This window comes from Phlebotomus papatasi, chromosome 1 (assembly GCF_024763615.1).
Source record: "Phlebotomus papatasi isolate M1 chromosome 1, Ppap_2.1, whole genome shotgun sequence".
In the NCBI taxonomy this organism is placed as follows: Eukaryota; Metazoa; Arthropoda; class Insecta; order Diptera; family Psychodidae; genus Phlebotomus; species Phlebotomus papatasi.
The window spans coordinates 24452148-24472954 of record NC_077222.1 but is presented as its reverse complement, the minus strand read 5'-3'; the positions used below and the strand labels follow the sequence as shown (position 1 = coordinate 24472954).

The window sequence follows — 20807 nt, the reverse complement described above, 5'->3', positions numbered from 1 at the left end:
GCACAATATTCAAGCTCAAGCGGAATATTTGAGCAATATTTCTGTACGTTTTATTTTAAGAGTATTTATGTAGGTTGTTTAAAATGGATATTCCTATTAAAGGTTACTGTTTAAAGAGAAATTTTAGTACGTCAATATCCTACCCTTACCGTAGGGCTTTGTTTTTAATATTACTTTGCGTAAATTGACTTGATATTCGGCGTTTCCTCAGTAGCCCCTGTTATTATAAACCGTAACACTGTATTACAGTTTATTTTATAGTGATATCCTTAGTCATCAATTATTTAATCAATTTTGCATTCTTAAGTAGCAATATTAAAAAAGACCAAAGAGGAAAGAGTGCCTGTTAATTTTAGTCCTTCTACCACAGTAACTATAAAAGATTAATGATGGTGAATATTCTACACCTGTTCAAAATTTTGGATCCACACTTATGGGAACAATTAGGTGAACTTTTTGAATTATGCATGAAAATTCTATGTGATACATACTATTACCTGGTTACACCATCCAAAATCCACCTTTCTAGAGAGAGAGTGTTTTCCATCTTTTCCATCGTGTTAATGTTTTGTAATATGTGAAATGGAAATCCTCTATTTAATAAAATATGATTTGCAAAAGACGACCATGTTTTCTCCCAAAAAGCATTAAGATGCGCTTTTCTGTGCGGGAAAATCTCAGGGAAAATATACCACGAAGGAATTTTGCAAGATAAAATATCATAAACGAAGCACATTGAGAAAGTCACATACACAAAGGCCTTAGAAATGTGTTTATGAAATATTCAGCATTATGTGAAAACCACCTGCCATCAGCGTCTTTAACCCCTTTTTCCGCCCCTATAAGTCCAGGGGATCCGGAAGATGAGGAAACTGGAAAATCTTTAATGAGACCATCCTTCCTTGCATAAATACAAACATCCGCCCAACCCCATTTTGGCACAGCCCCATCTTTTTCCACCACCCCATTTTTCTAACCCCTTTTTCAGAGATGCTTTTGCTTCTTTGTGGGGTGTTCCTCCTATCTCCTTCCCATGGTTTTTTTAGGTTCTGTCCAAAAATGTGAGAAATGTACACCCCAGCTTTTGATCGTCATCCGTGAGCAAGTAACAAATTATACAATTTACACGGGAAAATTCTACGACTAATGAGATTTTTACAACCATCATCCAACCATCCAAGAGCTAAATTGAACCACAACATTATTATACTATCGCTTTCATCCAACACAACCAACCCAGTTTTTCTTGTCATTCCCTACCCTCAGCCATTAAACCATTTTTGGCGTAAAAAAAAAGAACTCCCTCCGAAATCGTAAATGAGAATATTTTTTTACTAGCAACATTAAGCAATGTCATTTGTATGTCATAAAGAACGCATAATTTGGACGAGATACTTTTCTTGCCTACACTCATGCGTGACATGCAAAGTTATGCGTTCACACACTTTCCAATTGGGCAATTTATCACTCTCTCACAGCCCTACAACATTACATATTGTAGGCTTTTATGTGACATGGTATATTTTGGTCAGAGGAAAAAAATAGACAATCATCAGGACAAATCAACAGATTGGCTGGACAAATAAAAGACGACAACTCAACGACGAATGATCAATAACCGGTGAATGGGAAGCCCAAACATAAAGGACACAAAGGAGGGGATTTCGTCCTTTATGGCATACTTCAAAAGGAAGATGGCATGGATTTCAGAAATCTGGTATTTCAAGTTTATCTGCCCATCTTAGAGGTTTATCTTGGAGTTTTGTGGTCGCCTAGGAATACATCAAAAAATATGTTTGTTGAAGGAGAGGACTGATAATTTCAATGTGCAAAGCTTTAGACCTAAATTTAGGTATATGGCTTCTGAAGAATTCTTCAAGGAAATCTTTTCTTACTCAGTCCTCGTCAACAAATGAGCTTCAATAAATTCTGTACCAACATTACAGTTTACTCCAAATTCTGGAAAGTTTATTGATTTATCGTTTGACGGTTTTTAAAAATAAAATGTAAACGGTTTGTCCGGTTTGTCCCGTTTAGCCATGGCTTAACTCTTCTAATTACTTATCAGGACAATTTTTTTAAGGAATTGTAACTTAGAATTGGTTATTAGAGGCAAATACTTTATTAGATATTTAAAAATCAGTGAAACTATCAGGCCAAGCCTCCAGTCTAAAACCCGATTAGTTTAGCTTCAAGTTCTTACCCAAAGGAGCTTGGATTAGTATGCAATTTGTATTCGATTTGAATTTTAAGGGTCTCATTACAATAATTTTAACTAAATTACTGCACAATGTATTCTTCTAGGCTTTGAGGTAACGTAGTATACTAATAAGAGTCCAAAACGCCTGGGCCTGAAGCTTCCCTTTCAAAGTCAGGTCAATATTGACTTTGTTCTTTACTAGCGAAAGCCATTTTTGATTTACAAGAAATAACCATTACAAATCATTACAGATTTAGGTTCCAATAGTTTCTAGACTGTAGGTTCTTGCCATTGTGAAAAGTCTCTTTTTCGAAACAAAGTCTTTAGATTAACTTCAAAAAGCGAGTTTTCAACAATAATATATGTATGGTATTTCAAACTGGCTAGTGATTAGTATTAGGTTCTTAAAATTTGATTTTAGATCCTGAGTACTCTAACTTTCGGGAGACGAAATTCTTAAATTTGAATATACTGAAGGATCTGACTCCCCTGTCTCCCTTATTTAGGCTACTTACGCAGTAGTTCCTTGTCGCTTTCTAATTAACTTTTATTTATTAAATTGACTGACTCTTAGGGACTTTGTACTAATAAAATATCCCTGAATATTGACAGTACCTGATAATCGTATAAACCTCTTAGACTAATTTTTAAGGGATAAAAAATTTATATAAGTTTTTGATTTACATCCATTTAGGTGCTTATCCTTATTATTGACCTATAATTTTTTGTAATTTAGGAATATTATAGTATCCCATAAACTATTTTTTTATATAACTTAAGCTATAAGGATGTAGTTTGGATTATGAGAATTTTAGGTTACCGAGTTCTAATTTATTTATTGATCTAGGTTCCTTAGCAAGTGAAAAAAACTGTATTCGGGAATTCTCTTAAGCAGACTTAGGGCTGAAAGTGTACCTTAATGTTCCCGAAGATCTGGGATTTTTGAATAATAAGCAATTTTATTGTTATTTATCGAAATTAGTTAGATTCTAGCTCTTCATATAGCAATCGTATGTCAGAATTTTCGAAGAATTCTTGCTTACTCGGAAATTACAGCAATTAAGAGCCTTATGGCTTTACATCTAAAAATCTGAAGGTTTTACAAGCCTGCAGAGATTGCTAATACAGTTGCAGATAATCTATTTTTAATTTCTAAAAATGATTTTGCTTGAAATTCTCGCTAATGAAAACTATAATGAATCTGACTTTATATATACGATAATTATGTAATAACATCTAGTATAGTGATTACTAAATTACTGATGTAATTTTAGGTTTCTAAAGTTATTACAATATGGGATTTTAACACTGAAAACCCTAGCTCTTGCTATGTATAAAAGATAATTCCTATGCGGCCAATCTTTGGAACATTAACTTCTAGAGTGAGATTGCGTTAGGTTCTAATTGAATTACGGTCTCTGTTAGGTTCCTCAAGTCACTACGCTTTAGGGCAACAATAATAATAAAACAAACATTATAGGACAAACAAACATTATAGGATGGAAAAGCTGCAGGAATTGACGAAATACGTCCCGAAATGCTAAAACTCATGGGTATAGCGGGTGTCAATTGGCTCACGCGTGTCTTTAAGGTGGCTTGGCAAAGTGGGAGAGCACCAAAGGACTGGCAAGTTGGGGTCATTGTACCCATATTCAAGAAGGGAAACAAGAAAGATTGCTCCAATTATAGGGGAATTTCCCTTCTGAGTTTGCCCGGCAAAGTGTATGCCAAAATCCTTGAGAGAAGATGTCGAGAAATAGTCGAACCCAGACTGGGTGAGGAACAATGCGGTTTCAGACCTGGTAGAAGCACCACGGATCAGCTTTTTACCCTGAGGATGATTGTCGAAAAGGCTTGGGAGTATGCAATTCCACTCTATGCTTGTTTCATAGATTTGGAAAAAGCATATGACCGAGTACCGAGAGAACAACTTTGGGATGTACTGCACGAGTACGGACTGGATGAAGAATTGGTAGGAGCCATTCAGTCATTGTACAGAGACTGTAGTAGCTGTGTTCGTGTAAACGGATCCAAATCGGAAGGTTTTCAAGTGAGTGTTGGACTGCGTCAAGGGTGTGTTCTATCACCATTGTTGTTCATAATATACATGGACAAGATTATGGAACGCAGTCGGGGGCGGAATGCGATTCGTATTGGGGATTTCAGGGTGAGCCATCTCCTCTATGCAGATGATTTGGTTCTTTTTGGATCTTCCGAAGAAGAGCTTCAGCGCACACTTGACCGATTTGTAAATGTTTGTGCCGAAACAGGTATGAAGGTGAACGACAAAAAGTCGGAGGTAATGGTGATTTCCCGACAATCTGTGAAATGCACTCTACATGTTAGTGGAGACTCATTGACACAGGTGGAGAAGTTCAAGTATCTCGGGGTGTTATTCACGAGTGATGGTAGGATGGAGGCAGAACTCTCGTCGCGAATCGGTCAGGCTTCTGCAGTAATGAGGGAGCTTGGCAGAAGCGTGTTGAGGAAGGTCGAGCTTAGTCGATCGGCTAAATTATCGGTTTTCAAAGCTGTGTTCATTCCTATTCTCACCTATGGTCATGAGATTTGGGTAATGACCGAAAGGGTAAGATCGCGAGTACAAGCTGCCGAGATGAGGTACCTTCGAGCGGTAAAGGGAATCACTCGTAGAGATCGAGTGAGGAATGTGGCCGTTCGTGAGGAACTAAGAGTCGAGGAGCTGCTTCTTCGGGTTGAGAGATCACAACTTCGATGGTATGGACATGTTCAACGCATGAATGAAGAAAGATTCCCCAGAAAAGCTATGCAAGCCATTGTGAGGAGACCTCGGCCTCGAGGCAGACCTAGGACAAGGTGGCTGAATCAAATTCAGAATCTTGCCTTGGAACGCCTCGGGATCGAACCCGAACATCTTCCTGAAGTGGCGGTGGATCGACAGGCGTGGGCTGCTAGATTGGATGTCATGGGCCCGCGACCCCAATAGGGATAAGCGGTTGAAAATGAATGAATGAATGACATTATATCCAATATTTTTTAGTTTGTTTAAAGTTTGAATCAAACTACTAGGCCCTAGATTATTAGGTTATTAAGGAAGTTGCTTTCTTCATTTCAATTACTTTCAACCATTTTGCTAACGGTGTCATGGGCGTAGGACACCCAGATTACCATGTTACGTTTGTCGATCTTCTGTCACTTCACTAAGATTTTAGTGGTCGGTCCCAGGACGTTCCAAAACTGAGAGAAATCCGAAAAAGTTAAAATAACATTCCGCAAATGTTAATTTTACCCTGCAGTATTGATCCGAAATCGGTGTAAATATTACCCTTTTTAGGTGTATTATGGGTTAAAGTTAGCATTTTTCATGTTAATTTTACCCTTAAAAAGGTGTAAAATTAACATTAAAAAATGTTGATATATTTTTACACCTAAAAAGTGTTAAAGTTATGAGGAAAAAGGTTAATCGCACCCTCTTTTTTTTCTCAGTGAAGGCAAAATCCAGAGTTTCATTCAGCCACCTTGTCCTAGGTCTGTCTCGAGGTTGACACTTCCTTACATTGGCTTGCATAGCTTTTTGGGGAATTTTTCTTCATTCTTGCGCCGAACATGACCATACCATCGAAGTTGTGATATATTAACACGAGGAAGCAACTCCTCGACTCTTATCTCCTCACGAACGGCTATTTTCTTCATTCAATCTTGACGACAGGTTCCCTTCTGCTTGGAAGTACCTCATCTCGGTAACTTGTATTCGCAATCTTACTCTTTCGATCATTGGGACGTGGCTTTTGTGTTTAAGTTTTGCAACGGTACTTCTCTTTTGGCGTAGGATACGATGGGTAACTTTTGAACAGAACCTAAATTTGAACTTTGGTTGTTTCTATTGTCTCAGACGAGCAAATTACCCAGTTGTACCAAAATCTTTTGAGAAATAAATTTTTCAGGATTTTAAAAACTGGCGAACTAGGCTGATAGACTATGATAGACTATGGGTATAAATTTACCTTGCAATTTCAGATTTGATAATTAATTTTATAAAAAGTTACCAATCAATTGGTTATTCGGATATATACAATGTAATATGTTATTTTCTCAGTTACCCTATCCTAAGATCCATACTTATGAACTGGAAGATAATCGCCAGGAAATTTCTGTGCCAAACATTCTGTCGAAGAGCTTTTTTATCTCCCAACAGCAGTTTGACTTTCTCTCTCAATTCAGTCAACGACGGATAGAAAAAAAACTACCGAATAATGCAATGTTGGGGCACGAAGGGTATAGAGGGTGTAAAAAACATTGTGCTTGAAATCCACACTCATCCACGTAATACCCCCTAAAGCCACACGACGTGTCATCATCATTTTCATCATCATCACTGCCAATGGCAGTAGAAGCCGAGAATCACCACTCTAGCCCAATTGGGAGGGTGGTAATTCTCGCACAAACTCACTGTTGCTGGAGCATCTGCCCGAAAATTCTAAGAGTGGCGCCAAAACGGTAGAACACTCGAAGGTACAGGACTCTAGCCACAGAGAACCATTTTCCTCCTCCTGGCATTCCCAGTACATTTCTCCATTTTCACCCTCCCGCTTAAAAGCTTGGGGACACACAATAGATGTGTCTGTGTTGCGTCACCAACCACCGTATTCACAATATGGCCGACCTGTTGCTCCCCCAGGGCCAGAATTTGTACCAAACCCCAACTACTCATTCCTCAATACAATGCCATACAATTTACACCGCCCAAGTGCGAGGGGCAAATAGCTGGCGGCTTTCCTGCGCGAGCTTTTTAAGCTCAAGTACGGTATTAAGTTTGAAGAGCCGAGGATGTACTTCAAGTGCCAATTACGTATATTGCCTCCCGTGGGAATCAGGATCAGTGATTGATCCATTGGAATGGTCAAGTATATTCGACTAAAGTTCCTCGATGGTCATATAGGGTAGTAGGTTGTTAGGTAACACTGGAAACTGTACTAAATATAGTATTCAGCAAGATTATAAATAATTATGACTCAAAATGCGACACAATTTTTTTTTTGGTTCTTTATTACACAAAATATAGGGTCGAAGGAACACCTCTTCGACAGGGAACCCCTAATGACACTTTTGTCAAAATCATGAAATTTATTTAAAGTATCTAATAAAATGTAAATAATATGACGGTTTCTCCTTAGTCTACGTTTTCTGCTAAGGATAGATGTTCAAATTTCGTATTCCAAATCGTATAGAGTAGGGTGTCAATAACTCCTGATACGACTTCTTAAAGTGTCAGTAGGTGTTCCTTTCACCCTACGTAATTTCTTTAAATTTTAAACATGATGTACGTGTTGTTTGCAAGCTTTGTGGAGAAAATACACTATTTAGGCTCATAATAGGTTATTATTAAATTAAATAGTAAGACTTTTAGTGCTCAGAAGTTTTTTAGGATATTTGAACTGGCGTGGTTAATGTATGATTGAAGATTTTCAATTGATAGTTCCTGATAGTGATAATTTATATTATTGTGAATAAGACAAATGATCCTCAAGAAATCAAGAAACATAGTTTAGTCGAGTGAATAGTTTTGAAAATGTTCAACGAAAAAACGACCTTGTACAAGAAGAATTTTTAAAATGAATAAAAATACCCTTATAGCGACTGAAAGAAGGTCCATATCCGGACCGAAAGCTCTGGGGAAGATTAAAAAAGTGTTTGAGGTGACTTCATTCCCACTGACGATCACCGGAAAATCTTCAATCATTTATTTTCAGGATTCAGTTTCTAGATCCTCCAAACGCTTAAACAAAACTTATTAAGTATAGGAGTTGAAATCAAGGTCATACATACTTTTACAAGGACAAATTTTAAGAAGAATTTAAAGTAGGGGAGACTGGGGCAAAAAGTCACAAATCGAAAATCTCAAAATTCAATATTTTCCAAGATAAATAAGTTAGCGGTTTAATTTTTTTCCATGGATAGCTTCCATAGACCTTCTTCGATGTTGTATGTTTCTTAGAATTCAAAATTTTGAAAATTTTAAAATATTTTCCTTGAAGAATATATCAATTATTACCTACTTATTATTCAAAATTTATGCACTGATGATTATTTCTTAAATGACTTGGAGTCTTTGAATACGAAACCGCTATCTATTTTAGAATTTTACAAAGATTCTTCTCTCAATAAATCTTCTTATTAAGAACGATCACTTGGGGTAAAAAGTAACAAAAAGTATGGAGCAAAAAATAAGAAAAACCGAAACAATTTATGCTGTCTCACGGCAAAAAAAAACATCAATGCCATGTGTCGCCGCTTGTTGTTTGCATTGGTCAAACGATTTGCAGTCTTTTGTGTGTTTTTTTCTAAAATAGCTTGAAAAGCGCTTTTATCGTTCAGATAGAGAGAACGGTGTTTTACAAAGGTGTAGAGGAATAAATTTCCTATGAAAATATCTTATCTAGGATTATTTTTCAAATTCACGGAATCCCGTAACAAAGCGAATCAAAATGCGATAACATCCCATGTCTGATACTATTTGCCCCAGCATTTTTGAGAATTGTCACAAAATTACGTTTTATAAAACGGCTCGATAAATGTATTTACTTACAAAATAGAGGAAAATAACTTTCACAAAGTTGTAGAGCGTTAAATTTCCTATAAAATTGAGCTAATTGGAAATTTCTGGGGCGTTCAAGTAGTTTGTAAAAAAAATATCCGTTTTGTTACTTTTTGCCCCAGTTTCCCATATACATTTCTTGATAGAGGGGATATGCTTGGAGACAATTAAAAGATTTTTGTTCTTAGAAAACGGTTTTCTAGGTGCTCATTTTGTCTATATTCTAACATACCGTTCAGATATTCCTCGGTTTTTCAAAGTCAAATGCAAAAAATATATCTAAGGGACGTATTCCTCAACCGATTGTTATCATGTTTGAGCTCGGTCGAAAGGTCTTGGAATTTGTAACAAAACTGAACCAGTGGTAATAAGATAATTCATCTCGACTGAAGTATAGCATTAAATGAAAGCTTTTTTTTTATTAAACCAACTTGACTTAATGTTCATTTCTTGCGTTACCATTGTATTTCATTATATTCAAGACATCATCTGTTTACTGTATCTTTCTTAAAATTAACATTTGATAGAGAGATCGTTCACTTTATCCCATATAAATCATTCATCCAGTAGTTACCAACAAAAAAATATATCTCATCTCACTCTTTTGCAGTATTCTGAACACTTTTTGAGAAGGAATTGCCAAATGAAAAAAAAACCTACGATATACAAAACCGGAGTAGAAAGTTGAATTTTTATATCCCATCTTCCCATCGATAAAGAGAGAGAGAGAGAGCAAAAGAAAAATATCCCATCTCACTATTTTCCATCTGAATTTTTTAACAAGTTCCTCCCTGTATTATAAATTTATTGTTGACTGTATTGCTTGAGCCACCTTTTTCTCACCGTTCTTCTATACTATAACTCTGCTCTTTTTCGTGTGAATTGCTTGGCGTGAGGACTTTCCTTTTGGGGGCAAAAGAAGTTGTTTTTTTTGGAGGGGGAAGGGAAGGAAAAGTATCAAAATAAAAATGGTTGAAAAATTCTCGTCCGAAAAGGCAACATTTAAATTTACTCCTTATGCAACAAATTTCCTCATGTTTGTGAGACATTTTCCTCACGGTCCTCAACCCTTTTTGGATTTGGAGGAGGGGGGGGGGGTCGAGAGGGTTGGGATGGTGTTATGTGAAATGGGCGACAGTGTAAGAAAAGCAGTCAATGTGCACCATATTTTTCATTGGAGTGTAACATAAAAATTGCATATGAAACACTCTCCCACTTCCGCCCTCCCTGATAAAAAAGAGAACTTTACACCCCAAAAAGCTCACAAGGCGTAGCACCAAATCGCTAGGACCTCATCCCTAGGGGTGCTGAAAAATACATCCATTGCTGAGACATAAATGTACAAATTCACGGATCGCCTAATAAATTGTGCAGTCGAACCATTAATAAAATGTATTTTTATTGACCTGTTTTCCTACAATACATTTTGGACTTTTTTTTTCTTGTACCCCATGCTATCCATATTAAACACATTTATTGTCTCACATTTTCCCTTGATCCCCAAGTCCCCCCATTTGCCCCAGAAGATGTGCCTGAATCCACTCCGTCAAGTGATACTCTCATGACACAGTCAAACTTAAGCGCTAAATTTAGTGGGTGGATGAGTTGGATAAATGGCAGCTGTTAAAATGAAGAGCGACATAAAAATAAAGGGAAATAAAAAAAAAGAAAGAGAAGTTTAAATAGCGACAGCAATTGAGACATTTGTGACGGACGACAACTACACGATTGTGGGTGGATTTGAAGTCCTACTTTTTATTATTTCACATTTTTCCACCCTCCCTCCCTCAAAATAGCCATAAGGGTTTTGCCTCTAACATGAAGAAATGACAAATTGAGAAGAATATGTCCCAACAGTCCAACCCCAAAGGCACTGAAATACTAAGACTTTTCTCTCGATTGACCTCCGTCATACGCACGATTTTCTTCTGTGACCTCATGTGCGAAAGAGAGAGAGAAAGACGGAAGGCAAGAAGCTGAGAATTGTCCCTCAAAGATGTTTGAGAAAGTTAAGCAACAATGAAAAATCCTTCCACTTGGATGAGAAACGACCGTAAAATAATGCTAAAATGTCGACAGCGAAGAATTTCAATATTTCACTTACAGCATCACTTATTCTAGCATTTCCCTATGGTTTTTTGCACGAAAAAGAGAATGTACGAAGGGTTAAATTTGTTAGAAGGCTATGTATGTTTTATTCTTGGGAAGTTTTTGATGAAACTCTGAAAGTAATATAAAATGGTTCATCTTGATACTGTGTTGAACCCTCATCGCAATTGTCAAGTCTTTTTCCACCAAGTTCAGTGAACTACAGTGGGACCTCGATAGAGTCAACTAATTATTTCCAGGCCTGTTGACTCCATTGGATTCGGTGACTCTATCGGAGTCCGTAAAAAAATATCAATTAAAATGTGAAATTTTGATATAAAAAGGCACTCCCACCGTTCCGAAATAAGTCGTTCGTTTGGGAAAAAAACTTGTTCCGAAATAAAAAATACATTTGGTAGAAAATTGAGATTACGGGAAAGTTTGTTGGTAAATCTTTTGTGTATCAACAATTATCTTTTGTAAAGAAATATTTTTAATGTTCAGCACTAAAATTGTGGTCCAGTCTTCATGGTAAGTTGAGGAACGAATGTCTTAAAAATGTCTTATTTTTGGCGTTTTATTTTCAATCTAATATGGGTGCAGAAGGGTGAGAGATACAGACTTGGGACCTTCGGGGGACCCCCCCCCCATAAATTTACCCTGGGACCATTAATATGTCCTTTATTTTGCCCCCACCCCTCCCCTTCCCCTACAAAATAATTTTTTGTGATTGCTCGAAAACACGTCGTGCGATTTCTTTTTTTCAATACTGGATATGTTTTAAAGAAACATAAATGGTCCCAGGGTCAACTTATGAGAGGTCCGCTGAAGGTCCCAAGTCCTTATCTCTCACCAAATTGCATTCAGATATTCGAACACATAAAAGAAGATGTTCTTTTTATTGCTCATTCTGCAAAATTTGAGATATAAAAAATGCCATATCGGTAATAACTGTTGAGTTCTACTTGTGCATACTAAAAATTTAGAACAAATTCTAGCCTATAATGTTAATCTCAGTACATTTTTTAGTAATTCACTATCTACCGGAGCTCTTTGAAAAAAAAAACGCGAAAAATGGGCACTTCAACATATCGATTCCTCAATTTACCATCGTGGTAAGATCTTCATATTATCCCTGAACATGGAGGATAGTTCATATACAAGATATTTGCAATTAACAAAAACATTCTCTGAAACCATTCCTTAATCCTTCATTTTTTGCCAAACGTACGACTTATTTCGGAACGGAGGGAGTATTATTTTATGTTTGTACTTGATAAGGATTTAAGATAAGGAAATGGTGTCTTAAAGATTTTTTTTTCATTTTTTTTAGAAGAGCTTCAGTAGATATTTAATTGTTGAAAATTTTGATGCAATTAACGTTATTAATTTGAATTTATTTTAAACTTTTATTCTATGAAAGAAGAGATTGATAGTTGTTATTTTTGGAATGTCATAAACTATGGCTCTAAACTTCACAAAAAGAGCAATAAAACTAATTTTTCTCATTTTCTTATTGTTCTGAAAAATGAGCGCTAAATGATTAGAGATATCTACTTGAAGTCTTCAGATGACCCATTAATAAGTCAACCTGGGGATTATTATTATGACCCTCATTACAGGATTACAGGAAAGTACGTCATACGGGATCATAGGGCTTAATGAAAAAAAATCTAAAGACAAGTGAGAAAAGAAGAGAACTTTCAATCGGTCTTTTTCAATCAATCAAAAGGCTTAAAATCACGAAAAAATTATTTTGTCGAAATTTGGTTATACGGTTAATATACGAATTTTATCATATTATTGCTTTTCTTGTGTTAAAAACGTTACATTTATACACCAAAACACTGATATAAATTTCGAAAAAGTCATACAATATTATTAGTTCAATAATAATGGAAAAGTTGACTCTATCGGAGTCAATTTGGATTTAAGTTGACTCTATTGAGGTTTCACTGTACTAAACAATCCTAACCTTCTGGGATAAAAAGAGGATTTTACAAGTTCATCTTTTTAGAAATAGTTTAATCCTTTTTGATAAAGTAGGTTGTATGATTAAAGATGAAACATTTTTTATTATCTACAATATTTTGATCAGTAATGGCTCTGGCACATCTTTTAGGTTAGGAAAACTTCATAAAATCGAAATTCACTTTTATTTTTTTCTCAATCGATTTCCATAAGTCTTTCCGACTTTTCCGTCTCAAAATTGGACTTAACTAAATTTGGTGTGATGTTCAAAAGAAGAAGAAGAAGAGTACGAAAGAGTACAATAGATTTATACAACGCTTTTATGATAGAAAATGAAGCGAATTTTGATTGAATTAAATTTTCCTGATCTAAAAGTGTGCCGAAATCATAAAAAATAGATTTGGTAAAGTCATAGGGTAAGTGTGCCAAATTTCGGCACAGTTGCATGCAAGCGCCAAAGTCTAAGGTTTGAAATGTAATATCTTTAATAGAAATTGATTTTTATCATTCCTTCTACTTTAGGAGTGTTGCTTAGAAGCTTGTAGACAGTTTATCGTCATTATTTACTAAGATCATTCTTAATACATTTTAAAATGAATAAAAATGTAGACAACACTTTGGTGCCCTATTTCGGCCACCTTCATTCTCATAGTTCCCTGCCCTTTGGGAATTTTTCCAATGTCTTTTTCACGTCATCTCTTTTGTCGAAGCTACATTTTTTGTTATTCTTTTGCATTGTATAATCTCTAGAGTATGTAAAAACTAAAAATTCATGGAAATTCGAGGAACAAAAAAGGTGGCCGGAATTGCAAGCTGGCCGGAATTTGACACACTTGCCCTATGTCTTTATATCTTATATTTACCTTCTTTGGCTAGAACTATTTGGAATTTGAAATGTAATGCTCTGGACAGAATTACATTACGAAGTTTAATCTTTATTTTGATTCTAATTACGTAAAGCCATCTCTGGATTTAAGTCATATGTCTGTGGCATTAGTTTTAACCAGATTTATTTCAGTTAATCTGTAAGCTGATAATATCTCAACTAAACGTTTAAACTTTTGAAAACTGCATTGGCTTAGTTCCAAAATATTTATTGTGATTGAATTAACTTTATTGTACAAGCGTTGAATTTTTGATTTTGATAACGAATCAAATAAATTTTAATTAGTACGCTACTACTAAACTTGTAAATTAAACAAATCTCAATAGGTTCGAGTTCATTATCTTGATTTTACGTGATAAACACTACCAGGAGATATGTACTTTAATGTAGATCCATTTCCACTTTCTTTCGAAATTCAAAACATTATTTTTTACTCCTGATCCACCAAAGGATTCACCTTTAAGTTTTCCGTTTGAGTCCAATTTCTTCTCTGGATTTTATAGAGATGTCTCTCAGATTTCTTTCTGGTGAGTTGAAAGGTAGCGATTGTTGAGAAGTCGACTTTCTGAGGTCAAAGGAGAAACCAACAAAATGTGAAGCGTCGAATTGCAATCAAGGGGAAAAATCAGAATTCAAGAATGCCAAGATGAAGAAAAAAATCTCTCTTAGAAAATTCAAATATGAGCTTTTACATCCATTCCCCCAGATTTCGAGAAAAGAGAGAAAAAGACTTCACCAGAGCAACAAAGAAATATGGGGTAAAAGCTGAAGAAGATGTTGAATGGGAGGCCGGAGAATGGAGCGAAAAATGGGAAATGTTGTACATTTTTCCAGCTTGATAATTTATTCAAGCGATGAAAGAATAGCAATCAGGAAGTGGACTCTGTATTCTTGGGCGGGTACAGAAGAAAAGCCCAGAGTGTGTTGGGGAAAAAGTATTCAAGGAGTCGCTCCCTTGGTTGGATAGCTATATATAGGAGAAAAACCACTCGACGGGAGTCATAAGTCACAGTCACATAAAAGTGGTGGTGAAATAGTGAAATGATGGCGAGAAAAAATTTATATACTGGGAAACAAGGAATTGAGCCAGAGAATTGTGTAGGAGCTGAAATTCTGAGTCCTGTGTGTGCTCCATAAATTTTAATCACTTCCCTCGTTGGTTAATTGCACATCCTTCATGACTTCTCTTGCAATTTCTTTTATTTCCCCACTCACTATACTTGCAAAAGAAACCGACCCCGTCTAACAACACCGTAGCAACACTACAAAGAAGCAAAAATCTCTTGGAATCACACCTTTTTCATCCCCTTGTCTGTATGCCCATCTTGAGCTTTTGTAATGCACCCCTGAGTCCTCTACTCTAACTGTTTATGGGTTTCTCCAGAAGAATTCAGGAAGAATTGTGGCAAATATTTCCGAAATAACTAAATTAAATATTTAAAATTGAAAATTTAATTCTTTAAAATATTTTGGTTCATATTCATTTTGTGATTGAGTAAAGTTTGAAGCTCAAATAGACTCAGGCTGATCCTCGAGAATATTTAGCTTGTTAAATTTGGCTATTAAGAATCATCATAAAATTACAAGGGTAACTCATATTGAGAAACCCTCGTCAATTGTCCGAGAAACGCTTCGCGAAACCCGAGAAACTCACTTTTTACATCGAGAAACCCAAAAATTGCATCGCGAAATCCGAGAAACCCCAAAAATTGCATCGCGAAACCCGAGAAACCCAAAAATTACAACGCGAAACCCGAGAAACCAGAAACCCTTGTCAGAAAAAATGGGAATAAGTTACCCCTTGTAAAATTAGGATTATGGATCAGAGGTTCTTTGCATGAATTTCGTTACCTGATCCTTTACCTCGACTTAAGCCGAAAGACGGATTAGTCAAAGACTGATGAAGAGGTAATCTAATCATTATTCTCTAGTCCCCGGCGAGTGGCCTTCATAGTTGAAATCAATTTCTTACTTTCACATACAAATGCGTATGGGAATTTTTCTGTACTCGTGATCGTTGTGCTAAATATTTAAAAAGTGAGAAATTTTTCCGTATTATAACATAGCTTTCCGTATGGAGGGATAAATATAGTAAATTTTTGTTTAAATAAATTATATCCTTGGAGCACTGTGAGCTGAGTCCGAGATCAATTTAGGAATTGGCTTCAACTAGCTCCATATAAAAAGGCCAACTTGCTAGGCGCTGAATTATTCTCATTATAATTACATTAAGCCGTATTTCGGCTTAAGCCGTAGATCTGTTCAGCACATTAGTCTATTCGGGGCGTATTTGGAAATTACTTGAAATATTCGGATAGAATCTCAAGTGGAATTAATTACAGAATCCTAATAGTAAAAGTATCACAGAATTTAATTTTCGTTGCGTATTAATAGATAGCGGAGGAATTGCCTACGACCGATCAGTTATCGACGATTGGGGTATTGCTATTTAGGCCGTATTCGGCCACGTTCAAAATTCGATAAATTCGAAATCGGAAAAGTAAAGAAAATCACAAATGGAATAATTTAGGGATTACGGAACTACGGAGTAGTTTTTGTGGAATGATAGAATACAAATAAAATTGTCATCCTTGGTTATCTCCTAGTTTAAAATGAATTTGGTTCTCAAAACTTGTTCGTTCAAAATTAGTCGAAAGCTTAAATTGACGTTGAACCAATGGCCTAATAATTATTGTACAAAGGAGTCTTTAGATTAGGGGTTTATCCCAGTTCCCGAAGATTTGTAAATCCTATATAGCGACACATTTAATTAGTCTTTCAGAATCTAATAGATCAGTATACCCTTAAAATCTCATCTTTAGTCAAGATTTTCCAAAAAAAAAAAAACTCGATTGATAAGAAATTAGAGCAGTTATTCCATTTGACTGAGTCTTATGCCGAAAATAGACCCAGGCTGATCCTTTAGAATACTCAACTCGAAAAATTTGGCGGTAAAAGATCAGCCCAAACTATCATACACTGAGGACTTATGCCGAAAATAGACACAGGCTAATTTTAGAGAATACTCAGCTCGTAAAATTTGGCGGTAAGGGATCAGCTCAAACTATCATACACTGAGGATTTAGGATCAAGGATTACCGTTTTCAGCGTAAATTTCTATTAAATCGCCACATTTTGCTTGCTGAAAGTGTTCTTAAGTGCAACATCAATGGATTTTTCGTACAGTAAGAAGCACTCTGATCTTTTCTTTGCTGCAATCTAAATGCATTTTAAGATTTTGCGATATTGCGTACCATTACTCTCCATATTTTTTCACCCAATTGACATTTCGAAAAGCACCCAAAAACCCCCAAAGTAAAGCTTTTTATTTTCAGTACTGGCGTTGATGTCACCTAATCCCCGTAATTTCACTAGACCTCATGAATTTTGAAGATCAGCCTGATCCTTCAAATTATGGGCTGATCCGTGAGTATATCGACACCAATCCTGATTTTTCGGGCTGATCCTTAAGCCGATCCCTGTGTCTATTTTGTATTTTAGGCCTCAAGCTTGTATAAGCGTAAGGACAATATCAAGTCTTAAACCTCTGTTTGTTTTTAGGTGGTAAGATACTTCAGCGTTGAGACGGGATCTAGAAGTCCGAAATTCTTCTGGTTCATTCAAAAATATATAATAGTTAATTTCTGGTTGAACAATTGAAACTTAATAGCATAACAATTTTGAACTATGCCAAGTCCTAGAAGCCAGGATAAAAGCCTTCAACCTCTTTAAATCTTTGAAACTTAAAAGTCTTAAAGCTTTACAAATTATAATATAAATATCTCAATACGATTGATACTAATCAATAATATCTTTCTTTTAATTTTGAATTATTCTTACTAAAGCGTGACCACGATAAAATTGTTCCCAAGAATAATGCTTTAAAAATGAAGCCTACATAATATTAAAAAAATGAAAAATATTTTTTGAAACTTTAATTCATTGTAGATTTATTAGATATATTAGTTTTTTTTATTTAAGTATTTGATTGGCGAAATCTCAGATCTTCTTCTTGAGTCCTCCCATCAAGGTCTGTACAAGAAAATCACCGCGGTTCTTGGTTGTTTCATTCCATTTTTCCTTAAAGTTCTCGATGTTTTCGAGACGTTTAGCCTCCTTCTTCAGATCGTATTTGATAATAGCCCAATATGTTTCAACTGGACGGAGATTTGGAGTGTTTGGCGGAGTCAACTACTTGTGTACATAACGAACGTCGTTCTCCTCATACCATTATTTGGTTGCTTTTGAGTAATGGTACGACGACAACTCTGGCCAAAAGATCGGGGGTGTGTCATGGCATCTGTACAGAGGCAACAGGCGTTTTTGGAGGAATTCCGTGATTTAAATTGACGAGTTCATGTTGCCCTGCATGAAGAATACCTTGCTCTGACGTCTACATGAGCAGATCGATCCAAAGTCTGTGTAAATATTACCCTTTTTAGGTGTATTTGGTGTTAATGGTATCCTTTTTCATGTTAATTTTACCCTTAATAAGGTGTAAAATTAACATTAAAAATTTTGATATATTTTTACACCTAAAATGTGTTAAATTTCTGAGGAGAATAAATGTTAATCGTACCCTATTTTTTCTCAGTGTACAATGAATATGCGGAGCTAGTGACATCTGTCATAAAAATATCAAGTTATTTGGAACAATTTTATCGTGGACACGATTTACGAAATTAAACATCTTTTTATCCAAGGATTAAAAAAGTGTCCGATTTTCAATGAGTCGAGAACTAAGGGCTTATTATGGGTAAATATACTTAAAAGATTGATTGTTAAACAGATATCCCGTGCTCAAAGCCCTATTCCAAAATATCGAACTCGATTCTTCTGACTTGGATGTTTTCAACCAAAACCCTCCCCGTTAAATCACCTCACTTATTCACAGGGTTAGTGTCGACTTGATATCTGTTGCTATCGTTTGGAAATGGGGTGAAAGAATGCAGGAACACGCTACAGGAATCAAGTGTCCAGAACAAAAATGATTTCTGCAAGTGGTTGCACGGGTGGGAATGGTTAGGGTTTGTAGAGTACAGAGAAAAAGCTCAAGGCAGAGACAACCTCCAATTGAGACGAAGAGGTTGAGTAGAGAAAAACACACAAATTCACTATACCCGTCTGCATACCAATGAGACTTTTTGAAGTGTGTTAGGACTTTTCATGGGAAATTTACTTGTTGCAATCGGCGTGCTTGGGAAGTACAGAAGAGCACGAAAGGCGATGTAATGGGAATTTAATCAGAATGTAGACACACTCCGTTTGCCAGTATGCGGTTTAATGGTGTCATCCGTTCGGGTCTTTGGAGGGAAATGGAGATGTAAAATCGATTTAACACTTTTCCACCCCCTTCTTCACTCCCTTAGAGTACTTCACACAGGAATGCCAACCACGAAAGGAGTGCAGTGGATTTCACGAAATTTAATTAGATTTCACATCTAAAAGCAGGGTAGTTTCTTCAGTGAACCGTCTATGTTAAGGCACTACTCTAAAGCAGTCTTTAGTCATCTTTGTTATAGGGGAAAAGAGAGATGATTTACTCCACAAAATTTCCACACCTTACCATTTGCAAATAGCAATTGAATCTTTTTTTTTGTCAAATGATTTTCCTAACAGTCGTTTCTTTTATCGTTTCAGGTAAGGACTGATGATTTGATGATCGAAGAGAGTGAAGTAGAATATGTAAGTCCACACAAAAATACAATTTTTTTTCTCTTCTATCTTTAGTTAATCTCATTATACTTTCATTCCACTATCGGAACTTTTCCATCTTTGCCTTCTTTTAACCCACCTGTCTCGCCACTATCAAAACAAAGAGAGCGGAAAAGCTCTATGTAAATCACCAGGCGTCTCCACAGACACATGAATATTGCAGAAGCTTGTAAAGTGAGAAAAAAAGCTAACGAAACAAGGGAAACTTTAATACGAATTTAGGACAAAATAGTTACTAGGGAGCTCAACTAACCGAGGGGGATGTAACTAGCCGAATTCGGAACATAATTAGTTCTTGAAAGAATTCTCATGAGAGCGATTCTTTTAGATTGCGCCGGTTATAATTATACTCCCTACATTCCAAAAAAGTCGTATACATTTGCCAGAATATTTTCTATAAAAAAATATAGGAGACCTACTTTTTCTGGAACAGAGGAAGTACTTTTTATATCAAATATAGGTCACATGCTCAGTTTCGTAATTCGTGAACAACAATACAATTTAATGTAATGATTAACCTTATTGGAAATATTTAACATCTTACCAAAGATCCCAAAGATCAAAGCACTAAGAACTATAAAAATTATGGCACTTTCCAAAACTTATAATAAGTCTTTGATACGGATTTTCGCTAATTATTCCTTGAATCTTATATTCCCAAATATTTACTCTCTAGAGTACATACATACTATAAGATTACAAAAAAATATACTTCTCAATCGAACTAATAACTCATAAAATGGATTATACCACCCATCATGCTTTTATTATCCAAAGAGAATTTTACGTCGAATAATAGTTGAAATACAATTTTAAACCATGAGATCACTAAGAGAAATCCGAAAAAGTTAAACTAACATTCCGAAAATGTTAATTTTACCCTGCAGTATTGATCCAAAATCAGTGTAAATATTACACTTTTTAGGTGTATTAGGGGTTAATCATTATGGGATCTTTGAGTCTTGGCTAAGTGAACGAATTTTTTAGAACAGACTTTCGCTAATTGTAACAATTTCATATTTTATTTTCCATTTATACACTAAATCATTTAATTTTAATTCCTTTTTTGGATTAATGACAAAAAGCGACTAGTGAGGGAACATTGAATTTTTTAGTACAATATTAAAGTCTTGGCTAGGTATATTTCCCTTTGTATAGAGTTTGCTTGCTCTTTTCGTTGATAGTCAATTCTATTTATTTATTTTTTAATTCATTCTTTAAAGAATTTGTTTTTATTGTTATTTTAAACGTATAAATAATTTGCGGAATTGGACTACTGAGGACGTTGATTTTCATAGTACAGTAATTGAGTCCTGGCTAACCGTTTAATTTTACGCAAACAGTATTTTTTCGTTTATTGCAATAAGTTATTA

At 35.6% G+C, this 20807-nt stretch overlaps 1 protein-coding gene across 33 annotated transcripts in view; it reads left to right on the top strand.

Annotated features, from left to right (window-relative positions):
- LOC129798300 (polypyrimidine tract-binding protein 2) overlaps positions 1 to 20807 on the top strand; it is a 712220-nt gene that overhangs the window by 514758 nt on the left and 176655 nt on the right. For 5 of the 33 annotated variants that reach the window (XM_055841395.1, XM_055841394.1, XM_055841393.1 and 2 more), the window contains exon 2: positions 19360 to 19404. The exons of the other annotated variants lie outside the window; for them this stretch is intronic. In XM_055841395.1, coding sequence (XP_055697370.1) covers positions 19360 to 19404 — 45 coding nt within the window. The remainder of the gene's footprint in view (positions 1 to 19359; positions 19405 to 20807) is intronic. 33 annotated transcript variants of the gene reach the window in all.